The 23,000-nt window shown below is 39.9% G+C and overlaps 1 protein-coding gene across 6 annotated transcripts in view; it reads left to right on the top strand.

Moving 5' to 3' along the window:
* LOC124553885 (zinc finger protein 708-like) overlaps nt 1–22,739 on the top strand; it is a 201,556-nt gene extending 178,817 nt beyond the window's left edge. For 3 of the 6 annotated variants that reach the window (XM_047127893.1, XM_047127889.1, XM_047127892.1), the window contains exon 8: nt 20,442–22,738. In XM_047127893.1, the coding sequence (XP_046983849.1) occupies nt 20,442–21,867 (1,426 nt within the window). In that variant the 3' untranslated portion in view covers nt 21,868–22,738. Of the gene's footprint in view, nt 1–20,441 lie in introns of all 6 variants that reach the window. The other 3 variants (XM_047127890.1, XM_047127891.1, XM_047127894.1) reach the window with 2 other exon arrangements.
* The last annotated feature ends 261 nt before the right edge of the window (nt 22,740–23,000 follow it).

Below are 23,000 nucleotides of genomic sequence, written 5' to 3'. Positions count from 1 at the left end.
GGCGGAGGGTACCCTGAGTACCCCTATCAGTTCTCCTTTCTATTCCAGTCTCGAATTGTTCGTGGAACGATGGATTGTCGGTGTGCTTCTTTGTGGGCTCTGATCTCTCTGATTTTATCCTCATGGTCTCTTCGCGAGATATACGTAGGAGGGAGCAATATACTGCTTGACTCTTCGGTGAAGGTATGTTCTCGAAACTTTAACAAAAGCCCGTACCGAGCTACTGAGCGTCTCTCCTGCAGGGTCTTCCACTGCAGTTTATCTATCATCTCTGTAATGCTTTCGCGATTACTAAATGATCCTGTAACGAAGCACGCTGCTCTCCATTGGATCTTCTCTATCTCTTCTATCAACCCTATCTGGTACGGATCCCACACTGCTGAGCAGTATTCAAGCAGTGGGCGAACAAGTGTAATGTAACCTACTTCCTTTGTTTTCGGATTGCATTTCCTTAGGATTCTTCCAATGAATCTGTCTGGCATCTGCTTTACCGACGATCAACTCTGTATGATCATTCCATTTTAAATCTCTCCTAATGCGTACTCCCAGATAATTTATGGAATTAACTGCTTCCAGTTGCTGACCTGCTATTTTGTAGCTAAATGATAAGGGATCTATCTTTCTATGTATTTGCAGCACGTTACACTTGTCTACATTGAGATTCAATTGCCATTCCCTGCACCATGCGTCAATTCGCTGCAGATCCTCCTGCATTTCAGTACAATTTTCCATTGCTACAACCTCTCGATACACCACAGCATCATCTACAAAAAGCCTCAGTGAACTTCGATGTCATCCACCAGGTCATTTACGTATATTGTGAATAGCAATGGTCCTATGTCACTCCCTTGTGGCACACCTGAAATCACTCATACTTCTCCATTGAGAATGACATGCTGCATTCTGTTGTCTAGGAACTCCTCAATCCAATCACACAATTGGTCTGATAGTCCATATGCTCTTACTTTATTCATTAAATGACTGTGGGGAACTGTATCGAATGCCTTGCGGAAGTCAAGAAACACGGCATCTACCTGTGAACCCGTGTCTATGGCCCTCTGAGTCTTGTGGACGAATAGCGCGAGCTGGGTTTCACACGACCGTCTTTTTCGACACCCATGCTGGTTCCTGCAGACTAGATTTCTAGTCTCCAGAAAAGCCATTATACTCGAACATAATACGTGTTCCAAAATTCTACAACTGATCGACGTTAGAGATATAGGTCTATAGTTCTGCACATTTGTTCGACGTCCCTTTGTCTCAAGTACAGATAGTGTTGAGGATCAGTGGACAAAGTTCAAAACCATTGTACAACATGCGTTAGATGAGTATGTGCCAAGCAAGATCGTAAGAGATGGAAAAGAGTCATCGTGGTACAACAACCGAGTTAGAAAACTGCTGTGGAACCAAAGGGAACTTCACAGCAAACATAAACATAGCCAAAGCCCTGCAGACAAACAAAAATTACGCGAAGCGAAATGTAGTGTGATCAATCCTTTGGAACGCTTCGCTCTTCTAGAGACCCATGGTACACCGCTGCAAGAAGGGGGGCAAGTTCCTTCGCGTACTCTGTGTAAAATCGAACTGGTATCCCATCAGGCCCAGCGGCCTTTCCTCGTTTAAGTGATTTTAATTGTTTGTCTATCTCTCTGTCGTCTATTTCGATATCTACCATTTTGTCATCTGTGCGACAATCTAGAGAAGGAACTACAGTGCAGTCTTCCTCTGTGAAACAGCTTTGGAAGAAGACATTTAGTATTTCGGCCTTTAGTCTGTCAACCTCTGTTTCAGTACCATTTTGGTCACAGAGTGTCTGGACATTTTGTTTTGATCCACCTACCACTTTGACATAAGACCAAAATTTCTTAGGGTTTTCTGCCAAGTCAGTACATAGAACTTTAATTTCGAATTCATTGAACACCTCTCGCATAGCCCTCCTCACACTACATTTCGCTTCGCGTAATTTTTGTTTGTCTGCAGGGCTTTGGCTATGTTTATGTTTGCTGTGAAGTTCCCTTTGGTTCCACAGCAGTTTTCTAACTCGGTTGTTGTACCACGATGACTCTTTTCCATCTCTTACGATCTTGCTTGGCACATACTCATCTAACGCATGTTGTACAATGGTTTTGAACTTTGTCCACTGATCCCCAACACTATCTGTACTTGAGACAAAACTTTTGTATTGAGCCGTCAGGTACTCTGTAATCTGCTTTTTGTCACTTTTGCTAAACAGAAAAATCTTCCTACCCTTTTTAATATTTCTATTTACAGCTGAAATCATCGATGCAGTAGCCGTTTTATGATCGCTGATTCCCTGTTCCGCATTAACTGTTTCAAATAGTTTGGGTCTGTTTGTTACCAGAAGCTCTAATATGTTATCGCCACGAGTCGGTTCTCTTTTTAACTGCTCAAGGTAGTTTTCAGATAAAGCACTTAAAAAAATTTCACTGGATTCTTTGTCTCTGCCACCCGTTATGAACGTTTGAGTGTCCCAGTCTATATCCGGTAAATTAAAATCTCCACCCAGAACTATAACATGGTGGGGAAATCTACTCGAAATATTTTCCAAATTATTCTTCAGGTGCTCAGCCACAACAGCTGCTGAGCCTGGGGAGCTATAGAGACATCCAATTACCATGTCTGAGCCTGCTTTAACCATGACCTTCATCCAAATCATTTCACATTTCGGATCTCCGTCAATTTCCTTAGATACTGTTGCACTTCTTATCGCTATAAACACGCCTCCCCCGTCACTGTCCAGCCTGTGTCTGCGGTATACATTCCAATCTGAGTTTAGGATTTCATTACTGTTTACGTCTGGTTTCAGCCGATTTTCTGTCCCTGGTACTATATGGGCGTTGTGACCATTTATTAATGAGAGCAGTTCTGGGACCTTTCTATAGACGCTCCTGCAGTTTACTATTAGCACATTAATATTGTTATTCCCTGTTGCATTTTGCCTACTCCTACCTTGCCTCATCTCAGGAGGCATCTTGTCGGGCCTAGGAAGGGAATTCTCTAACCTAAAAAACCCCCATGTGCACTCCACACGTACTCCGCTAACCTTGTAGCCGCTTCCGGCGTGTAGTGCATGCCTGACCTATTCAGGGGGACCCTACATTTCTCCACTCGATAGCGGAGGTCGAGAAATTTGCAACCCAGCTCTCCACAGAATCGTCTGAGCCTCTGGTTTAAGCCTTCCACTCGACTCCAAATCAGAGGACCGCGATCGATTCTGGGAACGATACTACAAATAGTTAACTCTGATTCCACCACGCGAGCGAGGCTTTCTGCCTTCACCAATTCCGCCAACCGCCTGTACGGACTGAGGATGACCTCTGAACCCAGACGGCAGGAGTCATTGGTGCCAACATGAGCAACAATTTGCAGTCGGGTGCATCCAGTGCTCTCTATCGCCGCTGGTAGGGCCTCCTCAACATCTCGGATGAGAGCCCCCGGCAAGCAGACAGAGTGAACACTGGCTTTCTTCCCTGACCTTTCCGCTATTTGCGTAAGGGGCTCCATCACCCGCCTAACGTTGGAGCTCTCAATAACTAATAAACCCCTCCCCCCGTGTGCCTGCTCGGGCCTTGCTGAAGGAGCAGCCACATGTCCACTCACAGGCAGAGCGGGCGATGCCACACGGCCAGCCTCCACATTTACCCTCCGCCTCGTGCGCCGCGATCGCCGCTGAACCCGCCACTCCCCTTGGGGAGAGGGTGGCCCAACCATGCCCGGTACCCACGAAGATGTCTCGACAGCAGGGACAGTGGGTGAAGCATGTAACAACTGGGGTGTACCTTGCGACGCACCAGACTCCCCACTGCCGCTACACTCCGAGGCAGCAGCCTGAAGACAGCTGACCGCAGCCATCAACACGCTGAACTGTTCGCGAAGAGTGGCCAGCTCCTCCTGCGTCCGTACACAGCAGTCACACATCCTATCCATCCTAAGGAATCAATTTACTGAAGAGACTTAATCAACTTTTAACTAGACTGCTAATTCACTAAAGGCGGCTGATTATTGACTAAACTGTGATTGCTAGCCACTTCTTGTAGAAAACAATGAAAATTGTACTACCTGTCTCTGACCTGTATTGAAAACAAACACTAGCACTACTGGCACTATGGTTGACTAAAGGGACTCTCTCTGACTGTATTCAAAACAAACACGAAATCTATGGAACACTATTAGTAGCACCCGACAATCAAAGCTTCCTAAAAGCAAAAACACACGAAAGAAGCAGTGACAAGTAAGAATAATACAGTTAATACGTAAACTAAGGTAGCTCGCTGCACAGCAGACGTGAAGCAGACGGCGGTTAGCTCATTGAAGTGAGATGGAAGTGGATTACAAGAGTGAATATTGAGGCAAAATACTTGTTAAACAAGCATTATTGTTATTGAGCAATATCAGGGATACCAGTTTCAGCTCAATTTAGCTAGATTTGCTCAGGCATTCTGAGCTCTGAGTGGACTGTTTTCCTTCTTCGACTTGTGGGAACAATGTCGTCCTCAATTCTCCATTTGAAAACACCCCCAGTGGAAGAGATATAAAACTAAAAGTTACGATATTAATTAATATTAGCTTAATGTTTAATGTTTCTGACAGTATCTGTTCGATAATAATGACTTGTTGTTGTTGTTGTTGTTGTTGTTGTGGTTGTCATGGTCCTCAGTTTGAAGGCTAATTTGATACACCCCTCCATGTTAGTCTATTGTGTGTGTCATGATCACTGCATACCTATCACAACCTTCATCCATTTGAACCTGCTTATTGTATTCAAATCTTGGTCTCCTTCATCAATATTTATGCTCCACAATTTCTTCCATTACCAAATTGACAATTCCTTGAGGATGTATCAAATGTGTTCTTTCAACCAGAGGTGTTGTACCATAAATTTCTATTTTTCCCAATTTCATTCAGTGCCTCATTATTTTTGTTCAATCCTGACATCCAATCATCAGCATTCTCTTGTAGCATCACATTCCAAAAGCTTCTGTTCCATTCTGTTCTGTGTGAATTGCCTATCACCCACATTTCACTTTTGTACAAGGCTACACTGCAGACAAACAGCTTCAAAAAAGATATCCTCAGAGCTAAATTTAAGTTAGATGTTAACAAATTCCATTCCAGTATTTCAGATGTGTTTTCTTGCCGTTGCCAGCCTGTGTTTCATCTCTTCTCTACTTTTATGCAAAGGTGTCTTTAATCTTGCTATAAGGAGTATCTATGCTTCTTGTGGTTATGCATGGTATCATCACATTAATGTGAGCCCCACCTATGTTTGTCCACAGCTCATGGTCCAGTGGCTAGTGTTGCTGCCTCTGGATCACAGGATCCTGGGTTCTATTCCTGGCCAGATGGGGATTTTCTGTGCCCAGGGACTATGTATTTGTTTTGTACTTCTCATTTCATCATCATCATCATTCATGGCAATGGCTAAATTGGACTGTGTAAAAAATGGGGCTTTCTAGTGGTGCTGATGACTACACAGTTAAGTACCTGACAAACCAATCACCACCACCACCTATGTCACAAAGACAGGTGGCAGAACTGGCAGTAGAGGGTATGTAAAGCATGTTTTGAGGATGCAGGAAACAGTGAAATCGTTGTTGTTATGTGGAAAGAGAGCAGCAGGTACCTGGTTCATGCACCCATGCCGAGTGATGTTTATTGGCGACAAAAGCTGGAATTAGCATGCCACCACCGCAACTGGACTTCCACTGGTAAGGAGAAACAGCAAGTGCCATCACCTGACTTCCCATGAACTTTGCTCAGCAAAAGAGGAGTCAAAATAAGCGAACACTTGTCTCGGCTTATCAGTAGATAGTTGATTGTTTCGGAAAAAAAGTCATGTTTTTTAACGTACTTCATGTACCTTTTAACACGGGATATCTTCAGAATATATAGTGGCTCAGTGGTTAAGGTCATCGTTCGTAATTTTGCGCTCTGTATTTGAAAACTAATGATTGTTTTATTTTATTGTTTTTATTCATTTTATTGTTTTTATGTATTTTTATGTTTTTATTTATTTTATAGTTTTTATTTTATTTATCTACCCATGTCTGTGGTAGGTTACTGAAAGCATCTTTCTTATGAAATTAGGAGTATAAAGGCATATTAATTGTAAAATCACAACTGGATATCACAGTACGTCACACACATGTATTATGTAACGTGTGTGGTACGTTGAGGGGCTACAATCTTTTTCAATTTCTTATGTGTTATTCATATTGTTTTTCATCAGGAGGATTTTGTGCATTTCCATGGATGAGACTAATCACAGAAACATTCAAAACACAGATATTCTGAATGGCACAAATGTTGCGTGAAGGTAGGTTTACCAAAGTGACATTTCTGTGTATGAATCTCACTCAGGAAAGAAACATCAATAACACTAGTTAAGATTTCGCGTGTTGGCAATAATTTTGCAACAAACCATGCATTATGGGTTATTTTTCTGAAAACTGGCACTTGCACTTACGAATCAAGATACTCTACAGGAATTTCACAAAAATAATTTCAAACAATTTTGTTCTTTTTTAAAATTAATTCACTTGACATACAAATTAGTAGACAAATAAGAACAATGTTATAGCAGTGTATAATGGAAAACATTCATAGAGTAATGTTCTACAGGCATGGGTACATAAATAAAACCGAAAATAAGTAATAATGGGGTTTCAAACACAGAGTGCAAAATTAAGAAGCCATGATGCTAACCATTGAGCCACCATGTCTTCTGAAGATATCACGTGGTAAAAGGTGCATGAAGTACCTCGGAAATACTTTACTTTGACCCCTCTTCCACTGAGCAAAGTTTCTGAGGAATCCCATGTTCTCCTCATGAGTGGCAACATGTAGTCTTTTCAGATGAATTATGTTTTAAGCTCCATCAGATAGATAGCCAGTGTCGTGTATGGCACTGCAACAGTTGTGGGAAGGGTCCACCCCTAGTGCACGTGTCACACAGCTCATGTGGTTTGAAGAGCACCAGGATGAGTCTACCATGCTCTCCTGGCCACCAGACAAGCTGGATTTAAAACTGATAGCAAATCCGTGGGGCCACCTCAATTGGTTTATTTGTGCCATGGATCCTCAACTAAAACACCTACTTATCTGGCTGGTGTATTGGAGTTGGCATGGCTCCACATCCCTGTTGCTATCTTTCGGAATTTGAATGATTTTCGTCCTGCTTTTCCGCACTGCAAAAAATGGACATTCAGGCTTTTACAGATTGTCACTTTAATATGACTGGACTGTACAGTTTTACATTTGCCCCCTAGCCATTCCTGCCTGTCATCTTTACACTTTTTTCCAGTCTCATTTTTTAGATGTCATTATTCCCTTTTGCCTGCTTCATTTGTCACATTTTGATATTTTCTTCTTTTGTAAATTGAAGTCAAGATGCCCTGTGTTATCCAGTGTTTTGTTTTATGCTTATTTGATCTTCTGCTTCCTGCACTATTTCATGCCTCAAAGCTACCCTTCTTCTTCGACTGTATTCTCTTCCCATGTTCCAGATGAACATTGCCTAATGCTCCTTCTGAAACTCCCAACAGTCTCTGATCCTTTTCAATTTATTCATGTCCCATGTCCAATGTCCATAAGTTGCCACATACGTGTCATTCCTCAAGTTTTAATTTGTACTCATTTGCAATAAAATAGGGTCAAACCTCATATCTTGCCATGGAAATGTTTCACAATGTAAAATCAGGTGTCAAAATATCTATCACACCCTTGCATAATCAGTCTGAAACCTTGCCATGTCTCCAAGTCTCTTCCACTTGCAGAGTCATCATTCATGAATCTTATTAAACCAAGAGTTAGTGATGACAGAATTATGCTGTGTGTAAAATCCTACTGGTCTATGACCTCCTCCTATATTTTGTTCTCTTCCTTTCCCTGCTACCAAATACATTCACTCAACACAATTAGTTTTTGGTCTCGTTTAAATATCTGTGCAACATTTCTGATTCCAGTATGTTTTCTATCAATCTTACAAACCACTAGTTGCCATACACATTGTCGTACAGGGTAGCCGTGTGGCCTGAGGCGCCTTGACACAGTTCGCATGGCTTCCCCCGTTGGAGGTTCAAGTCCTCCCTTGGGCATAGGTGTGTGTGTGTGTGTGTGTGTGTGTGTGTGTGTGTGTGTGTGTGTGTGTGTGTGTGTGTGTGTGTGTTTGTGTGTGTGTTTGTGTGTGTGTGTGTGTGTGTGTGTGTGTGTGTGTGTGTGTGTGAGAGAGAGAGAGAGAGAGAGAGAGAGAGAGAGAGAGAGAGAGAGAGATTAATTAGTGTGTAAGCCTAGGTCCCGATGACCTCAGCAGTTTGCTACCATAGTGGGCATTCCCTTAATGTCTGTAATGGCAACGATTATGTGATCACTAGGCTGATAGAGGCTTACACCCAATCCTGTTTTCTTATTCATTATTATACCTAGTTCTTCATTACCTCCTATATGGTTTTTTGTTGATAACTGTACTCGTGTAACAGGGAAGCCTATTATTCCCACCACCATGCTTCATTAATTCCCTATATGTGAAATGGGTGCCTAACCATTTTCCTTTTCAGATTCTTTAACATGCCTATCTGATTAAGGGATATAACTTTACATACTCCAACCCCTAGAAAGCTCATGTTGTTTTTCTGGATGACAACATCCTGCTTAGTAGCCGTGCCTGAAGACTGAAATGAGGGACTATTTTACCTCTGGAATATTTCACCCAAGAGAGTGCCATCACCATTTAACTATGCAGAGGAGCTGTATGCTCCCCAGAGAAATAATAGCTGTAATTTGCCCATGCTTTCAACTGTTTACAGTACCAGCACAGCAAGAGTATGTTGTGTAACGTTATGAGATCAGATTAAGCAATCATCCAGATGTTGCCTCCTGGAACTACTGGAAATGCTGCTGGCTGTCCTCAGGAACCTAATTTTTGTCCGGTTTCTACAGAGATACTTCTCCATTGCAGTTGCAGCTATGGTGTGACTATCTGTATCAATGAGACACTCAGGCCAACCCATTTGAGTTCATGAAGCATATCCGTAACACCTGCGTGTTGATTGACCCTACAGATAACAAATGTAGTGGCCCTGTAGTGAATTGCATCGATTTCTTCCTTTATTCTGTCCTTGGGGAGATCCTAGACACTTGAGCAGTACTCATTAATTGGTCACACCAATGCTCTACGTGCAGTTGACCATTCACCTTCCCCACTACCATCCTTACATGCTCATTCCCTTTACTATCACTTTTCGATGTTACCCCTGAATATTTAATAAATGTGACTGTCTCAAGCAGTTCACTACTAATACCATATTGTAACCTTTGGGATTGCATATCCTGGACGTTTACATTAACTTAAATTTATCCAAATTTGGAGCAAGTTGTCATTCTTTGCACCAACTAGAAATTTTGTCTAAGTTATCTTATATCCTCATACAGTTACTCAATGGTGACACCTTCCCATACATCTCAACATCGTCAGCAAAGAGCTGCAGATTTCTGCTTGAGATGTCTGTTACATCATTTGCATATGTAGAGAATAAGTGTGGTCCTAACACACTTCCCTAGAGCACACCTGACGATACCCTTGTCTCTGATGAACACTCACCATCAAGGACAATTAATGGTTTCTGTTACTTAAGAAACTTTGAGCTATTAACATATCTGGCAAGCTATTGTGCCTACTGGTACCTTCGTTAACAGTCTGCAGTGGGTACTGTATTAAATGCTTTCCAGAAATCTAAGAATATGGTATCTGCTTGTTGTTCTTCGTACATGGCTTGCGGGATATCATGTGAGGAAAGGAGCATTTGAGTTTTGCATTAACTATTCTTTCGTAATCCATGCTTAACTGTAGACAGAAACTCTTCAGCCTCAAAGAAATTTATCATATTTGACTTATGAATATGTGGCAAACTGATGTTAAGGATGTTGGTCTGTAATCTTGTGGGTATGTTCTTTTCCATTCTTATACACGGGAATCATGTGCACTTTATTGTAGTCACTTGGGGTTTTGTGCTGGGTGAAATGTTGGTGATAAATACAAGCTAAGTAAAAGATAGTACCACAGAGCACTCCCTGTATAATCGAATTTTCATTCCATCTGGACCAGGTGATTTACTTTTTTTCCTAACTCTTTTAGTTGCTTCTCTGCATTGAGATGACTATTATTATGTCCTTCATATGGGAATGTGTATGATGGCCAACTGATGGTATGTTTGTACAATCCTCTGTAGTGCTTAAATCCATCTTTCACAGCAGCATGTGGGTGTGTTTTACTAGGGCATTGAAGGAAGGTGGGAATATATGACAGCAGTAGGGAAGTGCTACACCTGTAAGGAAATTAAATTCACATATAACTTTGCCGTGAAAAGGGGGCATCATGTTGAATACAGACATGCAGTTAGCCCACCTGTATCAATGTTGGACTTCAATCACTTCTGCAGAGTATGTCTCACATGTTTATGATGCGATAATTCCTACCCATTTATTTTCTAGTCTTATGGTATCAAATATCAGTGTTGTTCCACAGTATAACCCACACACAATGGTCATGAAAAGGTACACACGTTACTGCACCTCTCACTCAGTTTCAGATACTAACCAGTAACACAGACTCACATCTGGCACAGAGCCAGAAGTCACCGTCCATACAATCTTCTCACAGCACTCTACATTATTGTCAATTTGCCTCAAGCCACCTCTCCTTATAGTCATGTTTCTTTGTCTTTGGGCTCTGAGGCAGAACCCTCAGATTTATCATTCAGCAAACCATCACAATATTCAGGGATCAGACCCAGAAAGAGGTTTAATCTTATGACTCTACTTCAATTATGTGAGTTGAAGCAGAAAAGAGAAAAATGCTGTTCTGATAGGAAGCGAAATTTGTTTTGTTACCTATTTTTACACCACCTGCAATTTGTAACAAGTGCACAGCATGTGTAAGAACTCCCATAGCAAGCAGAAGGCAACACTATGATTAAAAATGTGTAGTGTAAGAAACTTGGACATTTGTCTAGGGACAGGAAAACTTAATGCTGGCCGAGTGATTTGATCGGTTGCACTTAGCTGTTGTCTACAGCATATAGTGCTCTATGGTGGCAGACAGTGAACCCTTAATTGGCCTTTATGGCAAGGAGCTGTTTGACTCAGTCCTCATGAAATTCAAAATTGTCTGTTAATTACTGAAATTTTTAATCCCATGTGCATTATTACAACTTCAACTCACAATGTGTCATAGCACCTAGGCTGCTTGTGCAGTTTTTGGGGTCTTCAGTTGATGGTAATGAGTAACTTTACATAAATTCCCTGAAAACATGGCCAAAACTAAAATTGTAGGTAAGTTCTCCTCAAAGTATGAGTAAGTTTTCAGAGAGAAGTGTTCCAATTCTTACTATCTTAACCAACTAATACTGTATGATGCTGATTGCCAGGGACTATGGAGATAGATTGGTGTGATGGCAGGACAAACATCGTGACACTGGTTTCCATTATTAGCCTGGAAGTTGATCTTTAAGTAACAACTTTATGTAATTCGCTTGAGAATTACATACCCAAGAGCAACAGTTTATAAGTAACTTTGTATTTTCATATAACATTCATTTCAGTGGATTAACTCTGCCGATAACACATAGACTTGTATTTATTTTTCTGAATCGATGACCTTTGCAGTCTGCTTCCTTCAACCCCACACACCAATGAACCAATTATTTTTCTCAGTACAGAACACTTATTAGTGTACTGCACTGACGTGGAGAATCAGAAACAGCTGACAGGCTTCATGATATAAGCTAGTTTTCTTAATGAGTCTGTTATTAGAGCAAAATCTATACAATAAGAATGTACGTAGTTTTTGTCAGTGTATGATATATTTCGAAAACTGGGCAAATACTGTTGTGAATAGTGTCAGTAGTTGTAACAGGAAATTTTCTTGTTAAAGATGTTTCAGATGAAAAAATGCAGGAAATTTGAATTCTTGTTTGTTAACACAACTTTAGCCATGTAAAACAGTGTGAGCTTGGAATAAAACTGTTTGTAATTAATGTTTTTGCTGATAAATAAAAAGCAAATGAAAAGTATCACTGCTGATGACACTGGTTTCAAAAAGTATGGCAAATTGTCAAAACACATTTTTTTATGGTGAGAACTGGGGCAAAGTAATTGATGATACGATTCTCTGAAATGATTTGTAAGCTTATTTTTGTTTCAAGAATGAGATATTTAAATTTCACATATAGCAATCAGTTCAAAAAAGTACATTTTTTATTTCATCAGTTTTGATTTTGATTAATTTTGATATGAATTTCAGATTTGAGAGGCCTTATATGAACCATGGATCCCCCCTCCCTCCCCCCATGATCGATGGACCTTGCCGTTGGTGGGGAGGCTTGCGTGCCTCAGCGATACAGATGGCCGTACCATAGGTGCAACCACAACGGAAGGGGTATCTGTTAAGAGGCCAGACAAACATGTGGTTCCTGAAGAGGGCAGCAGCCTTTTCAGTAGTTGCTGGGGCAACAGTCTGGATGATTGACTGATCAGGCCTTGTAACGCTAACCGAAACGGCCTTGTGCTGGTACTGTGAACGGCTGAAAGCAAGGGGAAACTACAGCCATAATTTATCCCGAGGGCATGCAGATTTACTGTACGGATAAATGATGATAGCGTCCTCTTGGGTAAAATATTCCGAAGGTAAAATAGTCCCCCATTCGGATCTCCAGGCAGGGACTACTCAAGAGGACGTCTTTACCAGGAGAAAGAAAACTGGCGTTCTACAGATCGGAGGATGGATTGTCAGATCCCTTAATCACGAAGGTAGGTTAGAAAATTTAAAAAGGGAAATGGATAGGTTAAAGTTAGATATAGTGGGAATTAGTTAAGTTCGGTAGCAGGAGGAACAAGACTTTTGGTAAGGTGAATACAGGATTTCAAAGACAAAATCAAATAGGGGTAATGCAGGAGTAGGTTTAATAATGAATAAAAAAAATAGGATTGCGGGTAAGCTACTACAAACAGCATAATGAACACATTATTGTGGCTAAGATATACACGAAGCCCATGCCTACTACAGTAGTACAAGTTTACATGCCAACTAACTCTGCAGATGGTGGAAAAATTGATGAAATCTATGATGAGATAAAAGACGTTACTCAGGTAGTGAAGGGAGATGAAAATTCAATAGTCATGGGTGACTAGAATTCGAGAGTAGGAAAAGGAGGAGAAGGAAACGTAGTAGGTGAATATGGATTGGGGCTAAGTAATGAAAGAGGAAACCGCCTGGTGGAATTCTGCACAGACGACAACTTAATCATAGCTAACACTTGGTTCAAGAATCGTAAAAGAAGGCTGTATACGTGGAAGAAGCTTGGAGATACTGACAGGATTTCACATAGGTTATATAATGGTAAGACAGGGATTTAGGAACCAGGTTTTAAATTGTAAGACATTTCCAGGGGCATATGTGGAATCTGACCACAATCTATTGGTTATGAACTGTAGATTAAAACTGAAGAAACTGCAAAAAGGTGGAAATTTAAGGAGATGGGACCTGGGTAAACTGACTAAACCAGTGTTTGTACAGAGTTTCAGGGAGAGCATAAGGGAATAACTGTCACGAATGGGGGAAAGAAATACAGTAGAAGAAGAATGGGTAGCTCTGAGGGATGAAGTAGTAAAGGCAGCAGAGGATCAAATAGGTAAAAAGACGAGGGCTAGTAGAAATCCTAGGGTATCAGAAGAAATACTGAATTTAATTGATCAAGGAAAAAATACAAAAATGCAGTAAATGGAGCAGACAAAAAGGAATACAAACGTCTCAAAAATGAGATCGACAGGAAGTGCAAAATGGCTAAGCAGAGATAGCTTGAGGACAAATGTAAGGAAGTAGAGGCTTATATCACTACGGGTAAGATAGATAGTGCCTACAGGAAAATTAAAGAGACCTTTGGAGAAAAGAGAACCACTTTTATGAATATCAAGTGCTCAGATGGAAACGCAGTTCTAAGCAAAGAAGGGAAAGCAGAAAGGTGGAAGGAGTATATAGAGGGTCTATACAAGGGCGATGTACTTGAAGACAATATTATGGAAATGGAAGAGCATGTACATGAAAATGAAATGGGAGATACAATACTGCATGAAGAGTTTGACAGAGCACTGAAAGACCTGAGTGGAAACAAGGCACTGGGAGTAGACAACATTCATTAGAACTACTGACGGCCTTCGGAGAACCAGTCCTGACAAAACTCTACCATCTGGTGAGCAAGATGTATGAGACAGGCGAAATATCCTCAGATTTCAAGAGGAATATAATAATTCCAATCCCAAAGAAAGCAGATGTTGATAGATGTGAAAATTACCGAACTATTAGTTTAATAAGTCACAGCTGCAAAATACTAACGCGAATTCTTTACAGACAAATGGAAAAGCTGGTAGAAGCTGACCTCAGGGAAAATCAGTTTGGATTCCGTAGAAATATTGGAACACGTGAGGCAATACTGACTCTACGACTTATATTAGGAAATAGATTAAGGAAAGACAAACCTACGTTTCTAGCATTTGTGGACTTAGAGAAAGCTTTTGACAATGTTGACTGGAATACTGTCTTTCAAATTCTAAAGGTGGCAGGGGTAAAATACGGGGAGCGAAAGGCTATTTACAATTTGTACCGAAACCAGATGGCAGTTAGTATCAATGGGCATGAAAGGGAAGCAGCTGTTGGGAAGGGAGTGAGACAGGTGTGTACCCTCTCCCCAATGTTATTCAATCTGTATATTGAGCAAGCAGTAAAGGAAACAAAAGAAAAATTCGGAGTAGGTATTAAAATCCATGTAGAAGAAATAAAAACTTTGAGGTTCACCGATGACATTGTAATTCTGTCAGAGACAGCAAAGGACATGGAAGAGTAGTTGAAAGGAATGGACAGCGTCTTGAAAGGAGCATATAAGCTGAACATCAACAAAAGCAAAACGAGGATAATGTAATGTAGTCGAATTAAGTCGGGGGATGCTGAGGGAATTAGATGAGGAAATGAGACACTTAAAGTAGTAAAGGAGTTTTGGAATTTGGCGAGCAAAGTAACTGATGATGGTCGAAGTAGAGAGGATATAAAATGTAGACTGGCAGTGGCAAGGAAAGCGTTTCTGAAGAATAGAAATTTGTTAACATTGAGTATAGATTTAAGTGTCAGAAAGTCGATTCTGAAAGTATTTCCATGGAGTGTAGCCATGTATGGAAGTGAAGCAAGGACGATAAATAGTTTGGGCAAGAAGAGAATAGAAGCTTTAGAAATGTGGTGCTACAGAAGAATGCTGAAGATTAGATGGGTAGATCACATAACTAATGAGGAAGTATTGAATATGATTGGGGAGAAGAGGAGTTTGTGGCACAACGTGCTAGAAGAAGGGATCGGTTGTTAGGGCACGTTCTGAGGCATCATGGGATCACCAATTTAGTATTTGAGGACAGCGTGGAGGATAAAAATCGTAGAGGGAGACCAAGAGATGAATACACTAAGCAGATTCAGAAGGATGTATGCTTGCCTAAACTGACCAATCAATTGCTGCAAATTTGGTTTATAATACCATAACTCCTCTAAAACAATTACAGCAGCGGAATAATTAATCTTATTTCCATAAAATGTAATTGCTAATTCATCGATGCGTTCTTGACTGGTAGGAACATGGAAGGCGAGGCGCAGGTCGTCCGGGTAGTTTCTTATGTGGTCCCACTTGCCATAAAAAAATTCCAACGCAGACATTGGCTGTAAACAATAATCTTTATTTAGAACGTAACGGTACCTTTTCTTTTACAAAATGTCATGTACACTCTATTCCTTACAACAAACGTTACATATTTCACTTCACTTTGTACTACATCATTCTTTGCAGGTTCATCACCAGCAATTTCGAATCCAATATAAAATGGGTTAATTCCTTGAAATAAATTGTTTTTTGCTCGACATTGTGTTTCCAAATCAGTCCACGACTTTACTTTTGATATGTCTGCACTAATCTCAGGCTTTGAATACGTTACAAACTTAAACCTATTTTTTCTATTATATTTACGCCATGGGACTCCAGATGATCGTTCTGGTCTAAGACTGAACGGCCCAATTTTATTGCTGCATGCTATACGAACTTTCTCCAAAGCACCTTGGTCTTCAAATATTTTCTAATTAGCTCAAATATTTTCTAATTAGCTCTATCATCCAGTGTCAAACGTTCAACTCTAACATTAATCCTATATACATATGTGACAACCTTATTAATTATTACTGATCCATACTTGTTAGCAAAGAACTTAAACTCATCTGTTATGTCATAATGTTTTAATGTAGTAAAGTTACTAGCATTTTCATCATATTTCTCAGTGGCGCCCATCTTTCCATACTCGAACCTAACACTATCCGATTGGGTATATTCTGTGCGCCACCTGCACATACGTCCAAAATACGGTTTAGTCAGAATCGTCCGTCGACGTATTAACCGCCTCGGGCGTGCAGCGCGACCCCTCCGGACCATCCTCATCCGACGAAAGGCAAATAACCTCCTCCGGGCTCTCAATATCCGACGAGTCCGACGCCACTTCCTCCTTCATAGATAAACAATGAATAATATGACAATCTGCGTGCACAACGTTCAACCGTGAAATTAAAGCTTCATCACCAATAGAAAACTCATTTGACACAAATATATGAAGAAGCTTGCACAGGATAGAGTAGCATGGAGAACTGCATCAAACCAGCCTCAGGACTGAAGACCACAACAACAACAATATTTGTTACAATAGTACAAGAATGTTGTGTCAATATCGTCCTTTCCATAATTTTCTGTAAGAGCAAGGTTTGAAACAGTGAAGACTAAAAGTCCGGAAAAATGATGTTGAAATATAATGTGTAGTAAAGATTTGCAGGTTAAATATAAACCTCTTTTCTTAAGCTTCTCAGCTGATTTTCAGTCTCCTACATAAAGGAGAAAAGTTATGACTGTCTGTATGTATTGTTAATTTTTGCAGAAATTCTGATTATCAGCCTGGTATGTTGGACAATTTGGTGATATAAGCTGTTATTGCTGCTACATGATGGGAGAAATTGCTTTTCCAGTTTTCAAATGAGAGATGCATTAAGCTAAACTAATGCACAGTAATTAGACTGCACAAACAGTACACAGAAGACTGCTGTAAGCATTCACTGTCTGTGATCAGAAGCCACTAGAACTTGTAGGGCCAACTCATGCCGAGTGCGCCCAATAGGCACCATTATTTGCTGTCCCTAGATATAAGTGAAACTCAGAAGGTGTAGGGCTTCATAGAAGAGAAGTAGCGCTACTTTGTGACAGGTAGTTTTGTAATATCCTACCTGTATACATTCAGTAGACAGAGGATAAATTGAATGACATGGAAATTCTGCAATTTCAGTACACCCTCAAGGTCAGTGCAGCTAATAACAATGCCGCACTGGAGCTATGTGCAATCACTTGATGTGACCATGAGGACGATTGAGGGCTATCAGACTGAATACCCAAGTAGGACAGTTCTCCAGAAGAAGACACAAGAACTAACAGCCCTCCTACAAGGGCTGCCATGGACATTTGATGATAAGACCGCATCAAGCACTGTTTGACCATGGATTCAATGTGCTACAGAAGCGTCATGATCGAACTGATAAGAAGTGACCTCCACTGTTCATCCTGGCAGTAGATATATCTGAGAACAGTACAGGCTTCAAGAACAGAGAGGATGTCATCTAAATGATCTTCATGCTGGATATGCTAATGTGCTTTGACTTTTAAGGTGGAACCTCTCACAGCTGCATTCAGCACTAAATGTCAATGAATAGAGCACTTTACACAATAGTATTAAAATCAGGTGATATGTAGTCAGTGTGCTGGCAGCCATGACAGTTGCAGTTGCACCATAAGAAAGGTGGTCAGTGTCCTCTCTGTGTTGCAGCCTTACAGCATGCAGAAATTCTGGAAATGGGATCCAAGAGGCAATAAATTATGAAGCGAATGTGAAGAAATCAGCAAGAAGAAGAGGCACGGGAAAAGTGGTGGAGAAGTGCGGCACCCGCTTTGGTTTGGACCATGAACTTGGCAGTGGCGTCTGCTCCATGTGCCCAGTTGTAACCAGTGATAGTGGTTGAAGAGCCAGCTCCACAGAGTTGAGCGAAGCCAGTCAGTGTCAGAACACAGACATGTGAAAATCATCAGAGTGGCAGTAGGTGGCAGGGAATTTCCATCTACTTTTGCATGTTATTTTCTTTGGATTATCAGCTTGCACCTGATTCAGTTATGTATACTTCCTGTTCTTTTTTTTTTTGCCAGTGAATTCTTTAAAGACGCTGCAAAATTTCACGTGCTTTTTTGGATCATAGCATTTTAAAAGTGGACATTGCTTGGACCCCTCACCTGTATCGTTTGGAATAGTCATCTGGATCACCATGATGAAGAATGATGTACCATGATTCCAGTCTGACCACACCAAGTTGTCTTCTTTGGACTTGAATACGCATCGATATGAGGGTTAGGGTCAATGCCTATGTTTCGCAAAACCAGTTGCTGGAAGTAAGTCATTCAGTCTAATTCACTCTTTAACATTTGGCATTATTGAACACACCCTCTAACCAGTACCATGTGTCCACATACACTGACTTTGTCTGCCTACCTCTGTTCAGCACCTATATTGTCCAGTACATCTCTAGTTACCGCCTGCATTTTCTTCACATTTTCTCTTTGTAGGCAGTAAGTGGCTCCTCCAAAATTGCAATTGTAGGAAGTGTATTTACAGGATTATTAGTATTTATCCATATGCAAGTATGATTTGTAGAAATACTCTCTTCTGCATCCAATGTAGTATTGTGAATGGCTCTTCCTGTATAATTTTATATGCCCAGTCATTGGCCCCAGCTACAGCAATCAGTCAGCAGCAAGTTACTGTCCTGTGTCAAGTGTTATTCTGTATTGACCTGTGGTGATATTTGCAGTCTTGTAAATTAATTTTGTGGTTTGTTTGGGCATAGTTTGTACATAGTCTTTAAAAATGAGATCATTATCAAGATAAAGACCGAGTTAGCAATATGAGGGATGTCTATTAATTGAATATTGTTTAGTCTGTAAAATAAATACCATGTTACAGATGGTTTACCTTTCAGCACTATGTAAGTTGTTTAATTTACTACGACTTGCAGCTTGTTCTGTTTAACACCAGCTCTGCATCAGGGCTAAAGCTTCATTACATTTCGTTCCCATCTGTGCTCTGCAATCACCTCAATCTGTGACCAGCTAGTCATCTGTATCTTTACCACAAATCCAGTAGCCTTGTGAGTAGATCCCAGTAGCTCAAGAAGAGGCTTGCACTGTTCTCAAGTTTGGATTTGTTTTTTAAATTCTGCTGCACTTCACTCAGTGCTTTGATTATGGCTTACTTTAATCTTTTTTTAGCTGATCTATCTTTCCAAATTCCAGGCATTATCTTCATAATCCTTACAGGCATGTAATTTCATGCAGGAAGACTTTTGGAGGTCCTTCCATTCCACTGGACTGTCCTGCTGTCAGTGTTTGTGGCTGCTACATCATATTCAACAGATTACATCTTAAAATGTTTACCTAATATTTATGCTATAAGATCATTATTACGAAATTCCCACAATTCACTGTTTCTCATTTAATGTAACCAAGAAAACCAAGGCACCTACAGTCAACCGAATGACATCATAGCATCAGTTATTGACCCAGACAGAAACACACACACACGTGAGGCTGTAGCATGACAGTTCAGCACCATTGTAAATCAGTGAGTAATGACCAAAGAACGATACGAAAAGGGTAACATTGCAACTCGCATGTACTCTATACATGCATTTACTGCCACAGTGTTTTACATAAAACAACAAATACAGGATGGATGGTGTGCACTCAGTGCAACTAATCACTGCACGACATATAAACATAACTTAACTATAGAATGTATGAAGAAAATTAATGCGAACTCGAATTGAAGCTTTACTTTGGTGTCAATTTTTATAAATTGACTTTCCTATTTTGAGCCAAAAATGTAACTGCAGTTAACATAGAGAACATGCAATATATGAGTGGAAAAAATGAAATTTTCCCATATAATCATCTCTTCTGAAAAACAGGCTCCTCAGGCTGTTTAACTCAGTGTACTGCTGGTGTTATCATAAATATTTGTTGTAATATTGTTACCAATACCACTGTAAACTCAATTTGGAACCACACAAGGTTCAAGCTAGTTCTAGTTTATCTTGCCGCTTGTGAAACAGTTTCATCTCATAAGCAGTGAATGAGCAGGAATGTTCTTATGTGTATACTTGAAACAATTTCTCCATTAGAAATAAGAATTTGTAGACAATTGAAGTAATGTTTGTGTATCTAGAGAATGAGATATTTACTGCCTTTCTGTTCATGCTTCAGGTTGACTAAAATCGCTAATGAGTCTGGTAACACTGGATGTGAAGAAACACACCTGCAGGGAGTGACTTGTGAGGAGCTGGACATTGATGCAGAGAAATCGACACATGTTGTTGGTAGTGGATCTCTAAATCGAGTGTGTTTCTCTAAGCAGGATAATGCCCTATGTGCTAGAAATAATAACAGCTTCAAGGAAAATGAATTCACATGTAGTTCATGCAAGCAAACCTTTTTGTCAAAGTACAGTCTAATAATGCATGTATTTACACATATTGATGGTGTAAAACCACCTGTACATATCTGTACCACATGTGGTGAAGTATTTCATACCCATGATGGCTTGAGTAGGCATTCAATGGTGGAAAAAAGGACTAGTGAAGAAGATAGTGAACAACATAGCACAGACTGTAATATCAAACGAAACAGATCTAATATTTTTCGGGAATCCTATAGTCAGTCAAGTCATTCTGTAACAAACAATGATGATAGACCACACGTATGTGACGTTTGTGGAAAATCGTTTGATGCGTTGCGCAGTCTTAAGAAACATTCTTTCATACATACTGACAAGAGACCACATAAATGCAAAATTTGTGGGGTTGCTTTTACTCGCTATTGTCATCTCAAGCAGCATTCTCTGTCACATACTGGCGAGAGACCGCACAAATGTAACGTTTGTGAGAAATCATTTATTCTGAGTAGTCATCTCAAGACGCATTCCATAATACATATCGGTGGGAGACCATACAACTGTGAGATCTGTGGGAAATCCTTTACGGCATGTGGTAGCCTGAAGAAGCACATGTTAATACATACTGGCGACAGACCCCACAAATGCCATGTTTGCGGGAAATCATATACTGTATCCGACACTCTCAAGCATCACTTATTAATACATACCGGGGAGAAACCTTACAAATGTGACTTTTGTGGCAAATCGTTTACAAGGTCACATAATCTCAAGGCTCATATTATACAACATACTGGTGAGGCATCACACAAATGTAATGTTTGTGGTGAATCGTTCACAAACTCTTGGAATCTAAATGTCCATACATTGATACACAATGGAGAGGAAAAACACAAATGCGATATCTGTGGGAAATTATTTACTAATCGTCGTGGTCTCAAGGCGCACAAATTAAGACATACTGGTGAGAAACCACACGTATGTAATGTATGTGGAAAATCATTTACAGAGTCTGGTGGACTGAGGAAGCATGTTTTGATACATACTGGTGAGAGACCACACAAATGTGTTGTTTGTGACAAATCATTTACCGAGTCTCGCTGTCTGAAGAAACATTACTTAATACATACTGGCGAGCGACCGTACAAATGTGACATTTGTGGCAAAGCCTTTACTCAGTCTGGTAGTCTGAATGCGCATAGGTTAATACACATTCACCATGGTACAAAAATATTATAACTGTGGAATATTTTAAAGAAATTTCGATAAGCTAGGGAGGTATGTTAATATAGAAGACAGATCTCACAAAAATATATCACTGATCAGCTGCAAAAACTCCTTGAGATTTTTTAAGCAGTTTGTGCTGAAGACAGAAAACAGTAATTGCACAGAGGGAATTGTTCTAGATATTATTATGATTCTATATCAGTGCGTTGTGGAGAGCCCTGATCATTGTCAGGTGTGTGTAGTCGAAAAATTTTTACAGGTTCTTGTGGAAAATCTTACATGTGGAAATGCAGACCAACTTTTTAAAGGTTGTATTTTGAGAGATAATTGTTGCGTGTGTAAACTGGCTAAAAGTAGCCCTTTGTATCCAGCCGTGTGTGTGTGTGTGTGTGTGTGTGTGTGTGTGTGTGTGTGTGTGAAGTGTTTGTTCTACTTGTGTTTATTTGTCTCTTGAAAGATCTAAATGAAAATTGAGAATTGTTTTTAATGTATGTACCCCTTGTATTTAACCTGTGTAGTTTTGCTGATATTGCTAATTATAATTTATCCTCATGTAAGGTAGTTTTGTAAAATATCAGTAGAACAGTCTAAACAGCGACTTCAGCATTGTACATATGGTCGTAGTATAAAAAATATATATTTTCTCCTGCTGTAATAATCAGTGCACTTTTGGACACATTATTGAATTACATGTTTACGCATATATCAGTACATTATTTAAATTTCATATACAAATGATAGTTTGAAGAAACTTTCTTTTGAGACTTCATTATTGATGTATGTGTGGGACATTGTAAACTTTTATTAGTTAATAGTTATATAATATTGTTCATTGTATCAACATTTGTGTCTGAAGGTTGCTTGTGTAAGTTTCTTTATTTATACATGTATAATAAGGCTTGCTTGTGTAAGTTTCTTTATTTATACATGTATAATAAGGCTTGATTGTTAGTATTATCTGAAGAATCTGATTCCACCTCATATTAATCAATTGTGGTGCTTTTCTATGACATGCCTTTGCAACCAACTAGCTGTGGAATACATTTCTGTTGAAATAATTGACAGTTCCATCAAAGATAGTTCTTTATTGTTTCTAAAAGAGTAGTATGTTTTGTAAATATAGGATAAAGTACTAAATCTGTCAG

This window comes from Schistocerca americana, chromosome 11 (assembly GCF_021461395.2).
Source record: "Schistocerca americana isolate TAMUIC-IGC-003095 chromosome 11, iqSchAmer2.1, whole genome shotgun sequence".
NCBI lineage: Eukaryota > Metazoa > Arthropoda > Insecta > Orthoptera > Acrididae > Schistocerca > Schistocerca americana.
This window is presented reverse-complemented; position numbering and strand designations above follow the sequence as displayed.